Genomic DNA, 17958 nt, shown 5'->3' with positions numbered 1-17958 from the left:
TGAACTACAAGTCAGGTGGATCAGACTGAACTACAAGTCAGGTGGATCAGACTGAACTACAAGTCAGGTGGATCAGACTGAACTACAAGTCAGGTGGATCAGTCTGAACTACAAGTCAGGTGGATCAGACTGAACTACAGGTGGATCAGACTAAACTACAAGTCAGGTGGATCAGTCTGAACTACAAGTCAGGTAGATCAGTCTGAACTACAAGTCAGGTGGATCAGTCTGAACTACAAATCAGGTGGATCAGACAGAATTACGAGTCAGGTTGATCAGACTGAACTATAAGTCATGTATGCTGGATTGAACTACATGTCGTGTATATCAGACAGAACTATAGGTCATGTGGCTCAGTCTGAACCTCTACTATGCTACATGCTACATCATCTTTAAAATTGCACGGAAAAGTATACCTTGAAAGGAAAATGATTGGACTCTGTAAGCAGGATGAGGAAATGTGTGTGTATGTGTGCGTGTTTGTAGGTTTGTGCGTGCGTGTGTGAGTGCGTTCGGCAGATTGAAAAGGTGTAGCAGCATGGAAATGTGTGTCTCAGACCACGGTGCTGACGGACGGATCCGATAGGTTGAGCTGGCCGGTGATGTCAGTCGGGTACGGCTACAAGAAAGGGACAAAAAAAGGAGTCAACACAACATAGCCCGAATTCTTAAAAAAACAACCCAATTCTTAAGCTAACACCCCTCCCTCCTCCCCTCTTACAGAGCAGCACCATGCTCAGCTGCACAAAGATGGAAATCAACGCAGTTACACACATTCAGGTGGTATGTGTCTGTGTGTGTGTGTTTGTGTGTATATGTATGTACCTTTGTATGGATGTGTGTGTGAGCTTGTGTGTGTATGTGTATTTTTGTTTGTATGTGTGTCTCTCTATGTGTTGCTGGCTGTGGTATACGCTCATTATACCACAGTGAAGGGGCTTTGTTAAAGGGTGAGCCCCTTCACTGTGGTATAATGACCGTATATCACTGACTGAAGTGATCTATTGCTTTTATAAAACGGTTACGTAAGTATGGCGAAATGAAAGTCATAGACACCCTCAATTTTGAAAAAGCTAGAAAGTCGGAAAAGCATTTTTTTAAACTAATACAAAAAGTAGTCCCTCCTGGCTGCCAGCAAAGTGCACGGCGGTTGCTATGCAACACACTGTAGAGTCCTTCAGAGAGAAGGCTAGAGACAGTAGCTCGGTTCGCCGGCAATTTAGCCTACTATCGAGTTCACTCACCGTGTGCCTATTGCTTTACAACATTTCCACCCTCTCCAGCAATCAACATGTGTTTAGGCTTCAATGAACTACGCTATCGCTTTTATATATAAATAAACAACAGTTCAAGTTAGGCGCGGAGTGATACTGAACTCTGTAAACTGAACGGGCGTCATAGCTGTGTGTATACGCTCAATATACAACCGTTGGGAACCAATCAGATCGCTTGATTTAAGCCACCTGGTTTATAATTAAGCAATAGATCACGACAGGCTGTGGAATGTGCTCGTTATACCACACTTAACTGTGGTATAGGCGCGGAGTGATACGGAACTCCGTAAACTGAATGGGCGTCATAGCTGTGTGTATACGCTCAATATACAACAAACAGTTAGGAACCAATCAGATCGCTTGATTTAAGCCACCCGTTTTATAAATATATATATGTGTGTGTTTGTTGGAATATAATATTACCAATGTAATAATGGTAATGTAGGTAAATACGTAATACCTTTTATGGCAACAACATTTAATGAGCCAACAGGGCCTCATGCCTATATCCTACTAACAAGGCTAACAGTGGCTGCTCCGTGCTGTGTTTATCTCCGTGTGGATCCGTCTGTATTATAGTTCAGAACATCAGTCCTGTTTCTAATGGGGTTTAGCTTCTGTTGCCTGGCAACTAACTGGAGCAAGCTGGTGGAATGACGCGACAGTAGCGTTTGTGTCCCGTTATTTTCTTTGGCAAAGAGTTTCTACTGCTCCTGTGGCCGTGACCTTAGCCACAAGGCAGGGTGGACCGTCGCCGCGTCTCAGACAACATCGTCTACTTCTTAGCCAACATCAGTCTTTAATGTTTTTCTTTGGATACGTCTCCAATCAGTCTAAACCTTGATCTAATGAAGAGACCAAATCTAGAAATCTGAACATCTAAAACCAAAGCCTCTAGGTATTTTGGGCAGCCATATTTCAAAAGAAAAAATTGGTAAGTTGGTGTGAAGCAATACTCTCTTATGTTAGAAAATAGCCCCTCTAAACCCTGTGGAAGGATATTGACGATCATTGTTACCAAGCCTTCGTACACACACACGCACACACACACACGCACACATGCACGCACGCACGCACACACCACACGCACACACACACGCACACACGCACACCGGACACCAGTGACAGACTGGACGGTCTGGCATTTGGGCAGATGCCAGAAGGGCCGCGGCTTCTCGTGGGCACCCCCCCCCCCCCCCCCCCGGCAACAATTACACCCGCGGTCGGTTATAATGCGCAAATGCCCGGGCCGTTTTTGGCTCCCATCCCAGTCCGTCACTGCCAGACACACCGTAAAAATTACTACTTTTCTAAATAGAGACGGTACAAGAGACCAGAATATGAGCATCAGGAAACAAGCTTATAAGATTTACACTTAGTACTAATAGTTTAACAAAATAAAATAATAATAAAATACTGTTGTGTTGCCTTAGTGGGAGGGGTTTAATAAGGGGGCGGGGCAGAGGGCTGTATCTCATCCACACCACAAACTAAGTCACACCCCTTTACGATGACGTGGCTCCTATGAGAGCTCTACCACTCTGCCTCTATCTACGGTTCTAGAAGGACCCGGTCGCTCTTTATAGAGAGCCAATAGGAAGACAGCCTAGGCCTAAATGAGCTGCCCAGACCAGTCCTGCTTGCAGAGGAGGAGTCAGTGTGTGTGTGTGTGTGTGTGTGTGTGTCAGCATACGCCGCAGAGTTTGGACACCACTCAAAAGCCATTGATAAAGAAACACACATATAGAAAATAACAACAGATGGTCACAAAGAAGAAGAAAATGTCCCTGTTCCCGACCCCACGTGGCAGGCAGACTGCCTATCACCCCATGGAGAGCAGGGGTAGTTATTGTGTCAGCGGTTTATCTGTATTGAATAAAGCATTCAAAAACGTGTTCTTCACCTTGAGACACAATACATGACTTCCCATTCAAGTATGGGAATCGCTGAGTAGAGAAAACGTTGTCGCTCCTCCATATTCCTGAGGAGTGATTGTTTTAGGAGCAATTTGATTGCAATTTGAACCCCTAGGGTGTACCTCACTGTGTTCCTGTTAGGAGGGAACGGCACAACGGTCGATGGCTGCTGACCATGGTGAGTAAAGTATACAAAGACATATAAAGGAGAAGGAAAGAGTCAGCAATAAGAGGCGTTTTAACGCCTCTTATATAAATACCAGTTAAAACACAGTTTTAACTGGTATTTATCTCCCACTTCCATCACCACAGTGACGGCCAAGCTGGGGGGACAAACGTGTTAAACTGACAGAGCTCTTAAAAATGGAGGCTCCTGGCTAAAACATCCAGTATCCATGTTTAATCACAAAAATAAAATATCTGGAAAGGACAAACACACACACACACACACACACACACACACACACACACACACAGCTTGGCAGACATTATAATACCACTTAATAAACTGTGGATTCCAGGAGTCTGTTGAGTAAAATTAAATGAATGGATTTCCAAACTAATTCTGCGACCATTGCTTAACATTAGGCCTGCAGACTGAACAGAGACCAGAACGAGTTTGATTGTACAGTAGAAGATGGAGGGAGGCAGGTTCAGGTGACCGCATGAAGAGACACACCCGACAGACTGACAGACAGACAGTAGAGGACAGACACCAGCATGGAGAGACACACCCGACAGACTGACAGACAGACAGTAGAGGACAGACACCAGCATGGAGAGACACACCCGACAGACAGTAGAGGACAGACACCAGCATGGAGAGACACACCCGACAGACTGACAGACAGACAGTAGAGGACAGACACCAGCATGGAGAGACACACATGAGGACAACAAGAGAAGAGAGCGGAGGAAGAGAATACAGGCCTGAGGATGAGGAGGAGGAGGAGGAGGAGGAGGAGAGGAAGAGGGTACAGGCCTGAGGAGGAGGAGGAGGGGGAGGTGGAGGAGGAGGAGGAGGAGGAAGAGGAGGAGGAGAGGAAGAGAGGAAGAGGGTACAGGCCAGATGAGGAGGAGGAGGAGGAGGAGGAGGAGGAAGAGAATACAGGCCTGAGGAGGAGGGGGAGGGGGAGGAGGAGGAGGAGGAGGAGGAGGAAGAGGAGGTTGTCCACCAGAGTAAACAGACCACACAGGCTGACCCTCTTCACTTTCCCTTTGCAAGAAGATGACTTGTGGAAAACAGCAAGGACTCATTCTCAAGCTGACCTCCAAGCTACCTTCATTTGCTAACTTCCAAGCCAAAAACGGACATCATTCTGCAAGCTGTTCGCTACATTTGAATTTAACTTCGAGCTACATGCTTCATGGCCTTGATTGTCTGCACTGCTCTGATAGGTTGTTGTTGTGGTTTGTTGTTTGTGTGACAGTTGAAGTTAGCAGCTACAACGTCGCAGCAGGAGACCATATGGAAGTGGATGAAGAGAGGACGGACAGAAGAAGGAATTGGAGATGAGGGAAAGAGATGGAAAGGGAAGGAACATGCTGTGACAGTGAGGATGGAGGTTGAAATTCAAAGCAGTCAATATGAGGCGTTCCGCAAAAGCGCTGGATGCTAGGTTGGGCGTTCGAAAAAGGGCCTTTATCACAGAGTAAAAGTGATGAAATGATGACGTTTATTATGGGCATTATGCCTACAGATCCATAATGAAGTGAATGTCTTCACCTGTTTTCACCCATACTAGTACACCCTGTGATAATTGTCTTTGTTACAGGGCTTGGATGAATACTCAATTCTGATTTGTCAGTGACGACATTCAGTGGTGGTCTGTTATTTCGGAATGGCCGCTGCTATGAACAGTTTATATGGATGGTTTTCCAACCCTCAATTCTAGCGATTTGCTTGTGGAAGTAAATCAATCATTTTGTGTTACTATATTTTGTGTGAAATTATTAAAATCTGAGCAGTGCAATATGCAGGTTAATGTACAGCTAGCCGGTCATGATCAAAACAAACGCAGCCAACAGATGATATATCATCTCTCTTTCTCATAAAAAATGTATTTGAGTTTAAAAATGAAGAAAGCCGTTGATGTGAGAACATCAAACAAAGCTGTGAACTGATCGGAGGCAACGCTGGGCTTCAACGTGCTGCACTGTGAGGAAGAACACAGCGCTGACACTGGAGTCTCATCCTGTGTGGACCACCTGGACTGAGGTCGGCAGGGACAGGGAGGAGAGGAGGAGGAGGAGGAGGAGATAGGGGGCGGGGTGGGGGGGAAGGGGTTGCTGGGGAGGAGGAGGTTGGTGTGTCTCTTCATCTCCGTACCGTCACGTCTCCGTCGGAAGCCCTACAGAGTTGGAGGTCGGCCTCTGCCCTACCACTTTTCCTATCCTAAAATAGACGGTAGACGTTACTCATGGCAGTCACGGCCCCACCACGACGAGGCTCCTCTGTAGCTCTGCCTCCCTGCTACCAAACGTGAGAGGGACTAATTAATCAGAAGGAGGGTAGTGGAGTCAAGTCCTCTGCATATGGTAGAGCGGCGAGGACGAGCTAGCCTATGAAATGACCTACACTTCTCCATCAGAGGTCAGAACCTGAACATGTAGAAGTTGTGTTATGGTGCGTTGATTGACAGGTCGGTGCAGTGAGTAAGGGACCTCCAATCACCTAGAATATAAACAAGCCATGTTGACACATCCACTCATGTGTCCATTGTGTGTGTGTGTGTGTGTGTGTGTGTGTGCGTGCATACGTGCGTGTGTGTGTGTGTGTGTGTGTCCGTGTGTGAATGTATGAGAGAGAAGGAGAATATTCCAGTAAGACAAAACACTGGTCCTCTATTTCCCTGCATCGTCATGGCAACAACCTGGGTGGACGGACAACACGCAGGAGGAGAGCAGGGAAATGAGCAGAACAAAAGAAGAGAGGAGGGGGGAGGGGGGGATGTGGCGGGGGGGGGGGGGGAACAGGCCAGTGGTGGTAGATTATAGCAGCATAAGGCTGATCCAGTGCTCTCCCCTGTGCGCTGAGCCAGTGGGACCGACGAGAGCAACGCTACCGTCTGGCTGAAGACACTACGGATTGTTTAAGACGGGGGTTCTCAAACGATATGGGGCCGGGACCCCTCATAGGGCAGAGTTTATTTCAAGGACCCCCTCATAACCGTGACACAAATGTAATCATAAAGGCTCTTATCTATTTGTTCTATTGGATGCTTTTGAACTATTTTATGCTTCAAACATTCAGTGCCAAAAGCCATTGATATATCAGACACAATGTAACACAATTATACACAATTGCACAAATAAAACACTCAATGCATTGAGAGGCAATTGTTTTAGTAGGTAAATCATCATAGCTAAAGAGAGTGTGTGTGTGTGTGGGGGGGGGGGGGGAGGGGTGGGTGAGCAAGTAAAAATGAACTGCAACAACAGTGCAACAATAGTGCAACAGCCTATTTGATAAGTATAGTGCTAAAAAGACAATGGAAATGCATGGATGCAGTAATAGGCAATACACAGAGAGAACCTAACTTTTTGAGAAATACTTCATGTATTACGGAAATATAGGTTTAACCATTTTCAGTGGTTGTGTGTGTGTGTGTGTGTGTGTGTGTGTGTGTGTGTGTGTGTGTGTGTGTGTGTGTGTGTGTGAGTGGGTGAGAGAGAGGCAAGTACAACTGTAGCAACACAGTGGAACACAATGTAACTAGTGCAACATCAACTTTTTGATTAATCAAATCAAGTAGTGTTAACAGACTGTGAAAAGGCAGCCCTCCTTTTCACGTACCCACAACATTTAACTGATCAACACGCACACACGCATTCACACATATGGTAATGACACGCAGTGCCGGCAACCGCGTCTTGTCATTAAAACATTAAGGATCACGTTCTACTACATTATTCTTCTACATTATACTTTGGTAACTCATCTACACATCCTAGCAATCGGTTAGGTACCAGCCGATCTGCTCCATAACCCATTCTCTGCCATTAATCCATACATTTTGCACGACATAAACAAACACTGACAGTCCTCACTCACTTCCTGGTCCCCTCAAGCATTTCCAATCCCAGGCAACCCAGGCACCTGGAATCACTTAATTGTCTGATTGGGATGCGGGAAGATGACAGTTGTAAGGGGGGGGAATTGTTAGGGCTATAAGGTAATTATTATGGGGTGTTATATTTTTTTGCATAGTAATGTACATAATCATAATGTGAGATATGCGTAGTAGAAGAGAAAAGTGTGTATAAATGTTTGACAATGTTGTTAAGATTAACATAGCATTGTACATGGACCCCTATGCACCCCTATGCAAATGGTATCTCCCAAGGGAGATAATTGAATGGCTTTATTTAAGCCCTGTGTTCATGCCTGCAGGGGACCTGGGGAGGATCGCTTGTTGTGAGGTGGTATATGTAGCACAATGTTTCCTGCAGACCTAGGACTAGCGAACAACCCTCAAGTTGATTTTGTTTTTGTTTCTCTAAGTATTTTTGTTTGGCTTGGCCACTTTTTTTTTGAGTGAGAACTATCAATAAATTTGCCAAAATTTCATGCAAACCACCGTGCTGGCTGAATTCCTGTGACCTCATCAATCAATCCAGTAGCCCCTATCCTGAAGTGGGAGTGAGCCGAGGGGCTCATCGCCACACAGACTGAAATGCCCTTTTTTCTTTCACATATTTTGAACCACTTAAACCACTGGTTTAAGATGTCACAGTCACTATAGTCATAGTCGTCTATACAAGACGATTTGCCGTCAGTATCACAATCGTTTTTTTTATGTTTTCTTATTATTTGTGTTAAACTTCAACACTTCTATACTACACCTCAATAAGTCTTTGCTCGGTTTGCAACCCCACCCACACACACCCACACACACCCACACACACACACACACAGGTTTGGAGACCTTTGCATCAAGTTGAATATTCTCATTTTAACGTTTTGGTTAAAAAACAAAGAATGTCAATCATCAGTTAGTAAACACAAAGCTCCCATAGCATTAGTTACATGCGTCTCTTATTGGTGTTCTGGGTCCAGCCTCATCTCTAAACTCATAAGGAGTCAACTCGTAGCTCTTCTCAGTCGTCCTATTCACCCAAAGGTTTAGACCTCAACAGGTCCCCGTTTGGTCCATTAGTTCATAGCTTTTAGCTTCTGGCAGTCACAATCTACAGCCCTAGCTGGCATGTCTGCATACGAGTTGATCACAAAGTAAACAAGCAAAATGCCTCGAGGTCCCTGTTTGAAACGGTATTCTCTGACGGTCTCAGGTGGATCAAATAAGGTCAAGACCAGGGTCAGCAGCAAACCACTCGAGAGAAACCTTTCAGTCTCTGCATATGACTGACCAACAAGGATGAAAATATTATTTATTAACAAAATTACATTTGATATGTAATTTCCAGGTCCAATTCAACATCTATTTACCATTACACCATCATTAACAATCAGGAGTAGAATATAACATGTCAGCCGAAATGGCCATGTCTAATTTGAATCCTTACCTGAATAGCTAATTTCAAGTCATTTTATATTTTATGGCTGTGCCGACTGAAAAGTTTTTCAGACGGCTGGTCTAGGGGAGTGGGACCTGTCTTCAGAAGCTACCTCTTAGCAGTAAAGCTCTCAGGCGATTGTATCACATAACAAACAAAACACGCTACAATGTGCAGCACACACACACACAGCCCTGCTTTTATAACCCAGCAACAATGATCAATATTTCATACAACAGAGGAATGAGCTTTATAGATAATGAAGCGTATTCAGCGATTCTCTGTGCATGTGTCTGAAGGGGCTGTCGTCCTATACAGCACACCGCACAGGCTAAGAGCATTTCCCCGCGGCTTAGCAAGGAACACGCATTAACTTGTCAATTCATGTAGATGTACGTACACACACGACCCTCCTCATTTATTGATGACATCCACAGGTTTCAATGTGAAGAGAAACCTTTTCACTGGGACAGCTTTAGTTAAACCCCGATGATATTCAACCCTGACTGTTTTAAACCTTGCAAATGGTAAATTTACAAACCGTTTGATGAGATGACTGGCTGATGAGAGGTGTCCATTCTGAACGTGTATAAACAAGATACAAGGCTCCTGTACTGCGTCTATTATTAGTAACCCCCCTGTTCCTTCAATACTAAAGGTGTGTTTGACGGCGGCGCCGCGGGGCGGGGGGGTTTGTTCAGGTGTGGTACAGCTTGTTTATGCTTTCATGACTAAAAGGTCAGCGTCTGCCGCTGCTCAGTGTGTGTCTCTGCTACCCAGAGCCCAGCCTGGGGGACCACCTGCTGGCATGGCCCCCACGCGCTGCAGGGGTCCTCACAAGCACCGGCAAGCTATAGGGGTGTGTGTGTGTGTGTGTGTGTGTGTGTGTTTGTGTGCGTGTATGTGTGGGTGTGTGTATGTTCATCTACAGCAATATACTATATATGAACACCAGTGTTGGTCTAGTTGTAGCGTTTGCACATGAGCTTCATATTTCACTGACCTGGCCTGGTTCGGTTTTGCCCTTGATCTATGTGATCTGTGTGATCTATGTGATCTGTGTGATCTGTGTGATCCATGTGATCTATGTGATCTATGTGATCTGTGTGATCTATGTGATCTATGTGATCTATGTGATCCATGTGATCTGTGTGAGAGGTGTGTTACCGTCCTGTGGCTGTGCTCTCTCATATCGACCAGTCTGGGGTCTGTTTGTGTCACACGGTTTGTGTGTCGTCAAGGTATTCTACTCAGCTCTGGTTTTACCGCCACTATTTGAAGAATACCTGTGGTTTCTACTTGTTTTATTCTCTGTTTATTCTCTGTTCGATTAGTCACAGCTGCTTTTGTGTTTTCCTTCAGGTCACAAGCGCCAGGGTGAGTACGTCAATCCTAGGTTTAGAACCTGCGTTGTGGGAACACCACTTGTTGGAACTTTGAACGTATTACAAAATCCTTCTGTGGTGTCGTTGTGACACATAGATTGCAATGTCATTTAACTGAGTTGAAATACCTACAAAACAAATACATAAAAAAAAACATTGAACAACAATCCTTCTGCCCCAGGAGTATAGAGTGGCATACAGCAGTTTAGGCAGTAAAGTAGAGTAGGTTTACAGTGGAGTAGGTGTACAGTAGAATATGTGTACAGTAGTGTACCTCCAAGGTGGAGTAGGTGTACCATAGAATAGGTTTACAGTAGAACCGGTGTACAGTAGAGTAGCTCTACAATGGAGCAGGTGTACCGTAGAACAGGTTTACAGTAGAATAGAGCCGGTTCAGAGTCTATTTTTAATAGTTCAGCGACGTACCTGTAGGTTCTTCCGCCAGACGTTGACCGCAGCGAAGGCGAGCTGCATCTGTTTCCTGCGGGCGTCTTTGTGTCGTTTGTAGGCGATCTCGATAAAGATGAGGAATATCCCCGCCACGATCCCCCCGGCCACCAGCATGAACACCCCTGAGGTGGATTAGATTTGTATTTGATCATAAATCCTCCTTTGTTCATGTCTGTATGTTATCTTTACATCCTTTCTGACGTCACGGCGTCGGGTCACTAGCGTGTGAGTGGGCAGCCTACCGGCCATGTTCTCAAAGGTGAGGGTGGCGGGGGCGTTGCTCCGGGAGTCACACTCCTGGTATCGAACCCACGTCTTGTCCAGGTCCTCCATGAAGCCGTTCTCGTGAGAGCTGAGGAAAAAGATGGGGAACCAACCAAACGACAAAAAAAACATTCAGCAGTTTGTCACGTTACTGAAGATTACTCGTTTTCCTTCCGGTCGGTCGTCATGTGAACCAGATTGACCTGGGGTGTGTGTATTGACGGGAGGATCCACTGAGTGCACTACTGAGTAGGGATCCACCTATATGGATTTTTTATGGCCGATTTTGAGCCGCTATTTGGAGCCGATGCTGCTTTTGCTCATAAAAATGACACAGTGATGATAACAAATGTTACAAGTCTCCATTTAAAAAAGGAACATTTATTGAACTGTCTGTAAATCATGCTGTGAAAAAAATAAATAAAAAAAAATAAAATAAAAAAGAAATCGGCGAAAAAAATACACATAAAAAACGTAAATATCGACCAATAATATCGGCCGGCCGATATATCGGTCGATCACTACTATTTACTATATAATGATTTTAACGACTTTAAGTGATTTCGATTTTGTCGATTCATTAACAACACGTGTTGATCTTCTTGCTCAGGGACAGCTGCTTGGAGGCTGTGCAGAGGCTGGGGTTTGAACCCAGAACCTCTCTAGTCAAATCCCCTAACGGCCGTGTCGATGGCTTGTCATGGCGTACCTCAGAATGGCCAAGGACACGTTCTGCTTCCAGGGACTGTCTTTTCTCATCCCGATCCCGAATCCGGAACGAAAGAAAAGCTCCCCAGTGGTCACTAGGTCACACTTCTGAGATGCTTCAAACTCCAACACCGCGCTGTCCCAGATGAAGGCGTGGAGCTTACTGCAGGAGACCACGGGAGACAGGAGATCAATCCTCTGCTCTCTGTCTCGTCAGCGATACAACACTGGACTCAGGTAGGACACTCTAGAGCTCCTACAACCACTGCTGAATTGTTAACTGTGTTCATGTTCAACGTGTTTCAGACGTGTATTGACATTGTGTGATTCTGTTTTTTTCTGATATTTTTTGTGTGCTTTTATTATTCTTATTATTATTGGTGTGTATGGATACTGCCAGGTGTGCGCTGTGATTCTGTGCGTTGGTGTAGGAGGCCATACGTGTCACGGACGGCCTGGATGGCTTCAGCGGCGCTCTCGTAGTTGTGTTTCTCCATGTGCCGGTACATGGTACTCAGCTCCACCTGCCTCCGGAAGTAAATGTCCACCGAACTCTGCTTCACTGTGGCGTAGATGAACTTATCTGACGGGTTACGCAGCTGCCGGAGCCAGAGCACAACAACAACACCACAGCGAGGTCACTAGGCCACCCCGCTTTAGTCGTTCATCAGAGTTAGACACCGTGACCATCACTGCACAGCATCACAGAGTCAAGCACAGCGGCATGTTGAGATACAATAGAGTTGACTAGAAAGAATAGGATAGAGTATATATACAAGAATATACGAGAATGCAAAAATGAACGACTAAGAACGCCAGGCCGGTATGAAGTGACGATGTGTCCTACAGATTCAAGTCAAGTAGAACTACGCAGAACAACATTTGTTCACAAACATAAACCAACAAATTGCCACACACAAATGGTGTTCACGATGAAACTCCCTTTTTACGAAATATCAGTTGCTACGTTGGCAGCGGTTTTGAACAATCCCGACTGAGGAAGGTGTTTTACATGACTTTTTTTTTTTTTTGTTTCAGAGACCGAAAAACGCTGTTACTCTGTTTTTCCGTGAGAGAATGCTTTGTTTTTTTTCAACCATATGGGTCGGTATGCGTGTGACCCGGGCCTCGGGGTGGCTGGGTGGTGGTGGTAGGAGTGGGTATGCGTGTGACCCGGGCCTCGGGGTGGCTGGGTGCTGGTGGTAGGAGTGGGTATGTGTGTGACCCGGGCCTCGGGGTGGCTGGGTGGTGGTGGTAGGAGTGTGACCCGGGCCTCGGGGTGGCTGGGTGGTGGTGGTGGTAGGAGTGGGTACCCTGGGGTCATTGATGCCGGTGATGCGCTCCTCAGGCCGGTCCAGCACCAGGAAGGCTGCCAGGTTGGCAGTATAGGAAGCTACGATTATCATGGCGAAGCCTGCCCACACCATACCCAGAATCCTGGCTGAGAAACTCCGGGGAGCTCCTGCACACACACACACACACACACACACACACACACACACACATCATATGGTATAGTATCATATAGTATGGTAAAGTATGGTATACGGCAATTCACCATGACGTCACACTAGGTTCTTCCGGGTGGCAAAAGCTGATGCATTTTCCGTTTTCCGCACCACTAGTAAACAAACCCTTCCACGATCGAGAAAACAGAGTAAATGGCTTGAATTAATGATTTTCTTCTTGCGGGGTGCTACGGGACGTCTCATTAATATATATATATATATAATATATTATATTATATTAATATAGTTTTCGTCATCGTTTCAACTTCAGATCAACAACAATGTTTTGTTGACTGTGTGACATAGTCTTTATTGTTATTTATTTATTATTATTCATTATTATTATTTGTGTTTACAGCCGGCTGGATGGCTTCTGGTCAGTGGTAGCCGCTCGTTCTGCCACCCGGAAGTGTCGTTACGGCTATTGTTTACTAACATTCTGAAATGCCGTATAGTATGGTATAGTAATGACATAGCGTAGGATCATGTTGTTGCCCTGGATGAAGACCCACCTTCTCCTATCCCAGAATTCAACAGGACTCCCCAGGAGAACCACATGGCCGAGGACAGGGTCAGGGCATCCTCCTCCTCTTCTTCACTATTCACTTTAAACCTTCCAAAAGGGCTGCACACACACACACACACACACACACACACAGATACAGGATGAGATTTAATGCATTTTAATCAAGTTAGGAGATATTAAGAGGAGATATGGTGACTGGAGGCGTGGTTAGGAGGTGGAGGTGGGGTTAGGAGGGGAGTGGAGGTGGGGTTAGGAGGTGGAGGTGGGTTAGGAGGTGGAGGTGGGTTAGGAGGTGGAGTGGAGGTGGGGTTAGGAGGTGGAGGTGGGGTTAGGAGGTGGAGGTGGGGTTAGGAGGGGAGTGGAGGTGGGGTTAGGAGGTGGAGGTGGGGTTAGGAGGTGGAGGTGGGTTAGGAGGTGGAGGTGGGTTAGGAGGTGGAGTGGAGGTGGGGTTAGGAGGTGGAGGTGGGGTTAGGAGGTGGAGGTGGGTTAGGATGTGAAAGTGACTCTTGAGGTGGCTTAGGACATACCTGAATCGGTCTAGTAGGTAGAGCATCACTGCCACCACATGGACCGACAGGCCAACCAATAACCACAGCGTGCTTTGAAACGGCTGCATGAACGAATCCAGCGTACTACGCGGTATTTCCTACACACACACACACAATCGCACATGGCGCGCACAAAACCGCCCACAAAATAGTTTAAATACTGGAAACAAACAAATATAACTAAGGGAATGAGAGACAGCCAGGGACAACGAGAAAGAGAGGGGGAGACACAAAGAAAGAGAGAGACAGAGAGTGGGAGAGAGGGAATACCGGTTACCAGTTTAGAACCGCCAGATAGTATAGATGACAAAGTGTACCTTTTTCACCAGGATGGTGAGGCCCTGGTACTTGAAGGGCTTGGAGAACTCAATGTACTGAGCCCGCTCGTTGTTGATGGTGAGAGGCGCTACGATCATGTCGGCAAGACCGCTCAACAACTCTCCCATCATGCCGTTCCACTCCTTCTTATTACTGTTATTTACCTGGAGGGAGCAACAGATCAACATCAGAGGAAAGGTTAACAGCTGGGTGGTTGGTGGCAGAAGGCTTTGTTTTTACAATGATGAGACCTCTGTGCAAAGGGTCCATTAACGTCAGAGAGAAAGACAAACGCTCATCATGAGCCAAACCATCCGGACCAGACCTAGCAGACCAAGACCAACCCCAAGAGGGCATTATTGACTGGTGTACACATCCACTGGTGTACACATCCACTGATGTACACAGCAACTGGTGTACACATCCACTGATCAACACATCCACTGGTGTACACATCCACTGGTCAACACATCCACTGGTCTACAGATTCACTGGTCAACACATCCACTGGTGTACACATCCACTGGTCTACACATCCACTGGTGTACACATCCACTGGTCTACACATCCACTGGTCAACACATCCACTGGTCTACACATCCACTGGTCAACACATCCACTGGTCTACACATCCACTGGTCTACACATCCACTGGTGTACACATCCACTGGTGTACAAACACATCCACTGGTCTACACATCCACTGGTCTACACATCCACTGGTGTACACATCCACTGGTGTACACATCCACTGGTCTCCTCTTCACTGGTCTACACATCCACTGGTCTCCTCTTCACTGGTCCACACACTCATGGCGGGGGTCACTTACTCTCTCCTGCGTGCCAAACTTGCCATCCGCCACCAGGTGAACCTCATAGGTGAAGTTCATGTTCATGGCAAGTTTAATCAGCAGGTCAATGCAGAAACCATAGCAACACTGAGGCACTATGGGCTGTCCTGTGGGGGCGGAAAGAGACTAGTTAACAATCAAATATAGTGTGTGTACGAATCTTAAATGGGAAGAGTCAAGCTTGGCTTATTTCTAAAATATGCGAGAACTACTTCACGTGTTCTTTAAAATCACAATATGTTACGTCAACATCTAACATTGAAAATGTCATTGGTTCTGGTTTGTGTTCTCAAAAGTAGACCAATGATGTAAATGGTCAAATTTTTTGTTTGACAGTTAAGTGTGTGTGTGTGTGTGTGTGTGTGTGTGTGTGTGTGTGTGTGTGTGTGTGTGTGTGTGTGAGCGAGCGAGCGAGCGTGTGTGTGTGTGTGTGTGTGTGTGTGTGTGTGTGTGTGTGTGTGTGTGTGTGTGTGTGTGTGTGTGTGTGAGAGCGTGTATGTGTGTGTGTGTGTGTGAGCGTGTGTGTGTGTGTGTGTGTGTGTGTGTGTGTGTACCTGGAATGGTTCCGTTGGGTCCGGTACATATAACCTTTTTGATGAGGACTCCATTTACTGTGTACTCTTCTCGGCACGTCCCATCAGTCTTGGTGGGTTTGACATAAACAAATGGCTCCTGGTGTATAGTCACAATCTACACACACACACAGACACACACACACACACACACACACACACACACACACACACACAGACACACACACACACACACACACACACACACACACACACACACACACACACACACACACACCATCGCAACAAGTCCCAACATCAGACTGTGTCAGACCACATCTTGCTAAATTTAATTTGTGGGCACCCCATAGCACTAGTCAGAGCACTATAACTGTTACACAATAAATGGCAGAAAGAGGCAGAAACACGGTTTTGAAACACAATAAAATAAATACAATCCCTTGTATTAATTGTAAGTCTGTTAACATAAACTCTTCATCATACTTGTATTTATGACTATTACTATGACTATAGCCACTATAGAGTCTCAACCAGTATATATATGAGTCTAAATCTATACATTAAGCACCCAGCTTGGGCGACAGTATTACAGCTACACAAGTCTGATTAGCTGTTGGCAGAAAGGGACTATTAATACGTGACATATCTGTATAAAGATAGTCACATTAATATGTGACTATCTGTATAAAGATGTTCAGGTATATTGATGAGCTTTGAGATGTTGTTATATTTAGTCTGTGTTTGTCTGTGTTTCTTTACTACGCAGGTTTCAATGTATAGATGTTGGTTTGACAGGTTAGGGTAAGCGATAGCTACGATCTATGGTTACATGAATGGTCTCTAGGGATTGGCCATATTGACTGGTTAGGCATTGACCACAGCCCCTGTGTTGGGTCAGGGTTTTGTACCTTGAGTCTAGTTGACATCTGGTATCCTCTGGGCTTCTCTGTCTCACCTCCTGGCCAGATGATCTTCCTCTGAGCATTCATTATAACCTGGTAATGCACACACACAAACACCCACGCACACACAAACACACGCACGCACGCACACACACACACGCACGCACGCACGCACGCACGCATGCACAAACACACACACACACACACACACGCACGCACGCACGCATGCACAAACACCCACGCACACACAAACACACGCACGCACGCACGCACACACACACACACACGCACGCACGCACGCATGCACAAACACACACACACACACACACACCCAACCACATGCACAGTGGAGAAGTTAGGGGGAAAGATTTGGTGCACACCGCTTGACCAAATGGACCTGATGGGAGGTTGGTGGTTGGATGGTGATGGAGACTGTGTGTACCTGTGAGCCGTTGAACACTCCGACTTGGACCAGGCGCCCAGGTTTCTGCTGGTTGATGATGCTGTAGGTCGCAAAGCGCCTGTCTCCGTCATCGTTGAACTCGATCCTTCCGGTCAGACCGTCGGGGTACTTTGCTGACATCAGCACCCTAGGAACCACCAAGCAAGCACAATGACGACCTTAACGTCCTTCCCGAAGCTCAGCTGTCACTCTTTAATATCAAGGATTTTATTCAGCAGCCCTGTGGAGAAGCCAGAGGTGTGAACAGGTGTGTGCAGGTGTGTGCAGGTGTGTGTGCAGGTCTGGAGAGGTGTGTGTGCAGGTCTGGAGGGGTGTGTGTGCAGGTCTGGAGGGGTGTGTGTGCAGGTCTGGAGAGGTGTGTGTGCAGGTCTGGAGAGGTGTGTGTGCAGGTCTGGAGAGGTGTGTGTGCAGGTCTGGAGAGGTGTGTGTGTGCAGGTCTGGAGAGGTGTGTGTGCAGGTCTGGAGAGGTGTGTGTGCAGGTCTGGAGAGGTGTGTGTGCAGGTCTGGAGAGGTGTGTGTGCAGGTCTGGAGAGGTGTGTGTGCAGGTCTGGAGAGGTGTGTGCAGGTGTGTGCAGGTGTGTGTGCAGGTGTGTGCAGGTGTGAACAGGTGTGTGCAGGTGTGTGAACAGGTCTGGAGGTGTGTGTGTGCAGGTCTGGAGAGGTGTGTGCAGGTGTGTGCAGGTGTGTGTGCAGGTGTGTGCAGGTGTGAACAGGTGTGTGCAGGTGTGTGTGCAGGTCTGGAGAGGTGTGTGTGCAGGTGTAGACAGGTGCAGGACCGGACATTACCAGTACAGA

At 46.5% G+C, this 17958-nt stretch overlaps 1 protein-coding gene across 1 annotated transcript in view; it reads right to left on the bottom strand.

The window, feature by feature from the left end:
- Positions 1–553: 553 nt before the first annotated feature.
- grin1b (glutamate receptor, ionotropic, N-methyl D-aspartate 1b) overlaps positions 554–17958 on the bottom strand; it is a gene marked incomplete at both ends in the record, with an annotated part of 31599 nt that continues 14194 nt past the window's right edge. Inside the window, 13 exons of the mRNA XM_084467805.1 lie at positions 554–619; positions 10519–10664; positions 10785–10894; positions 11516–11677; positions 11956–12113; positions 12828–12976; positions 13535–13647; positions 14076–14194; positions 14414–14578; positions 15245–15372; positions 15820–15955; positions 16707–16793; positions 17143–17290. Of these exons, the coding sequence (XP_084323931.1) occupies positions 554–619; positions 10519–10664; positions 10785–10894; positions 11516–11677; positions 11956–12113; positions 12828–12976; positions 13535–13647; positions 14076–14194; positions 14414–14578; positions 15245–15372; positions 15820–15955; positions 16707–16793; positions 17143–17290 (1687 nt within the window). The remainder of the gene's footprint in view (positions 620–10518; positions 10665–10784; positions 10895–11515; positions 11678–11955; positions 12114–12827; positions 12977–13534; positions 13648–14075; positions 14195–14413; positions 14579–15244; positions 15373–15819; positions 15956–16706; positions 16794–17142; positions 17291–17958) is intronic.

The sequence above is a fragment of the Micromesistius poutassou genome (genome assembly GCF_964030765.1).
Source record: "Micromesistius poutassou genome assembly, chromosome: 5".
NCBI lineage: Eukaryota > Metazoa > Chordata > Actinopteri > Gadiformes > Gadidae > Micromesistius > Micromesistius poutassou.
This window is presented reverse-complemented; position numbering and strand designations above follow the sequence as displayed.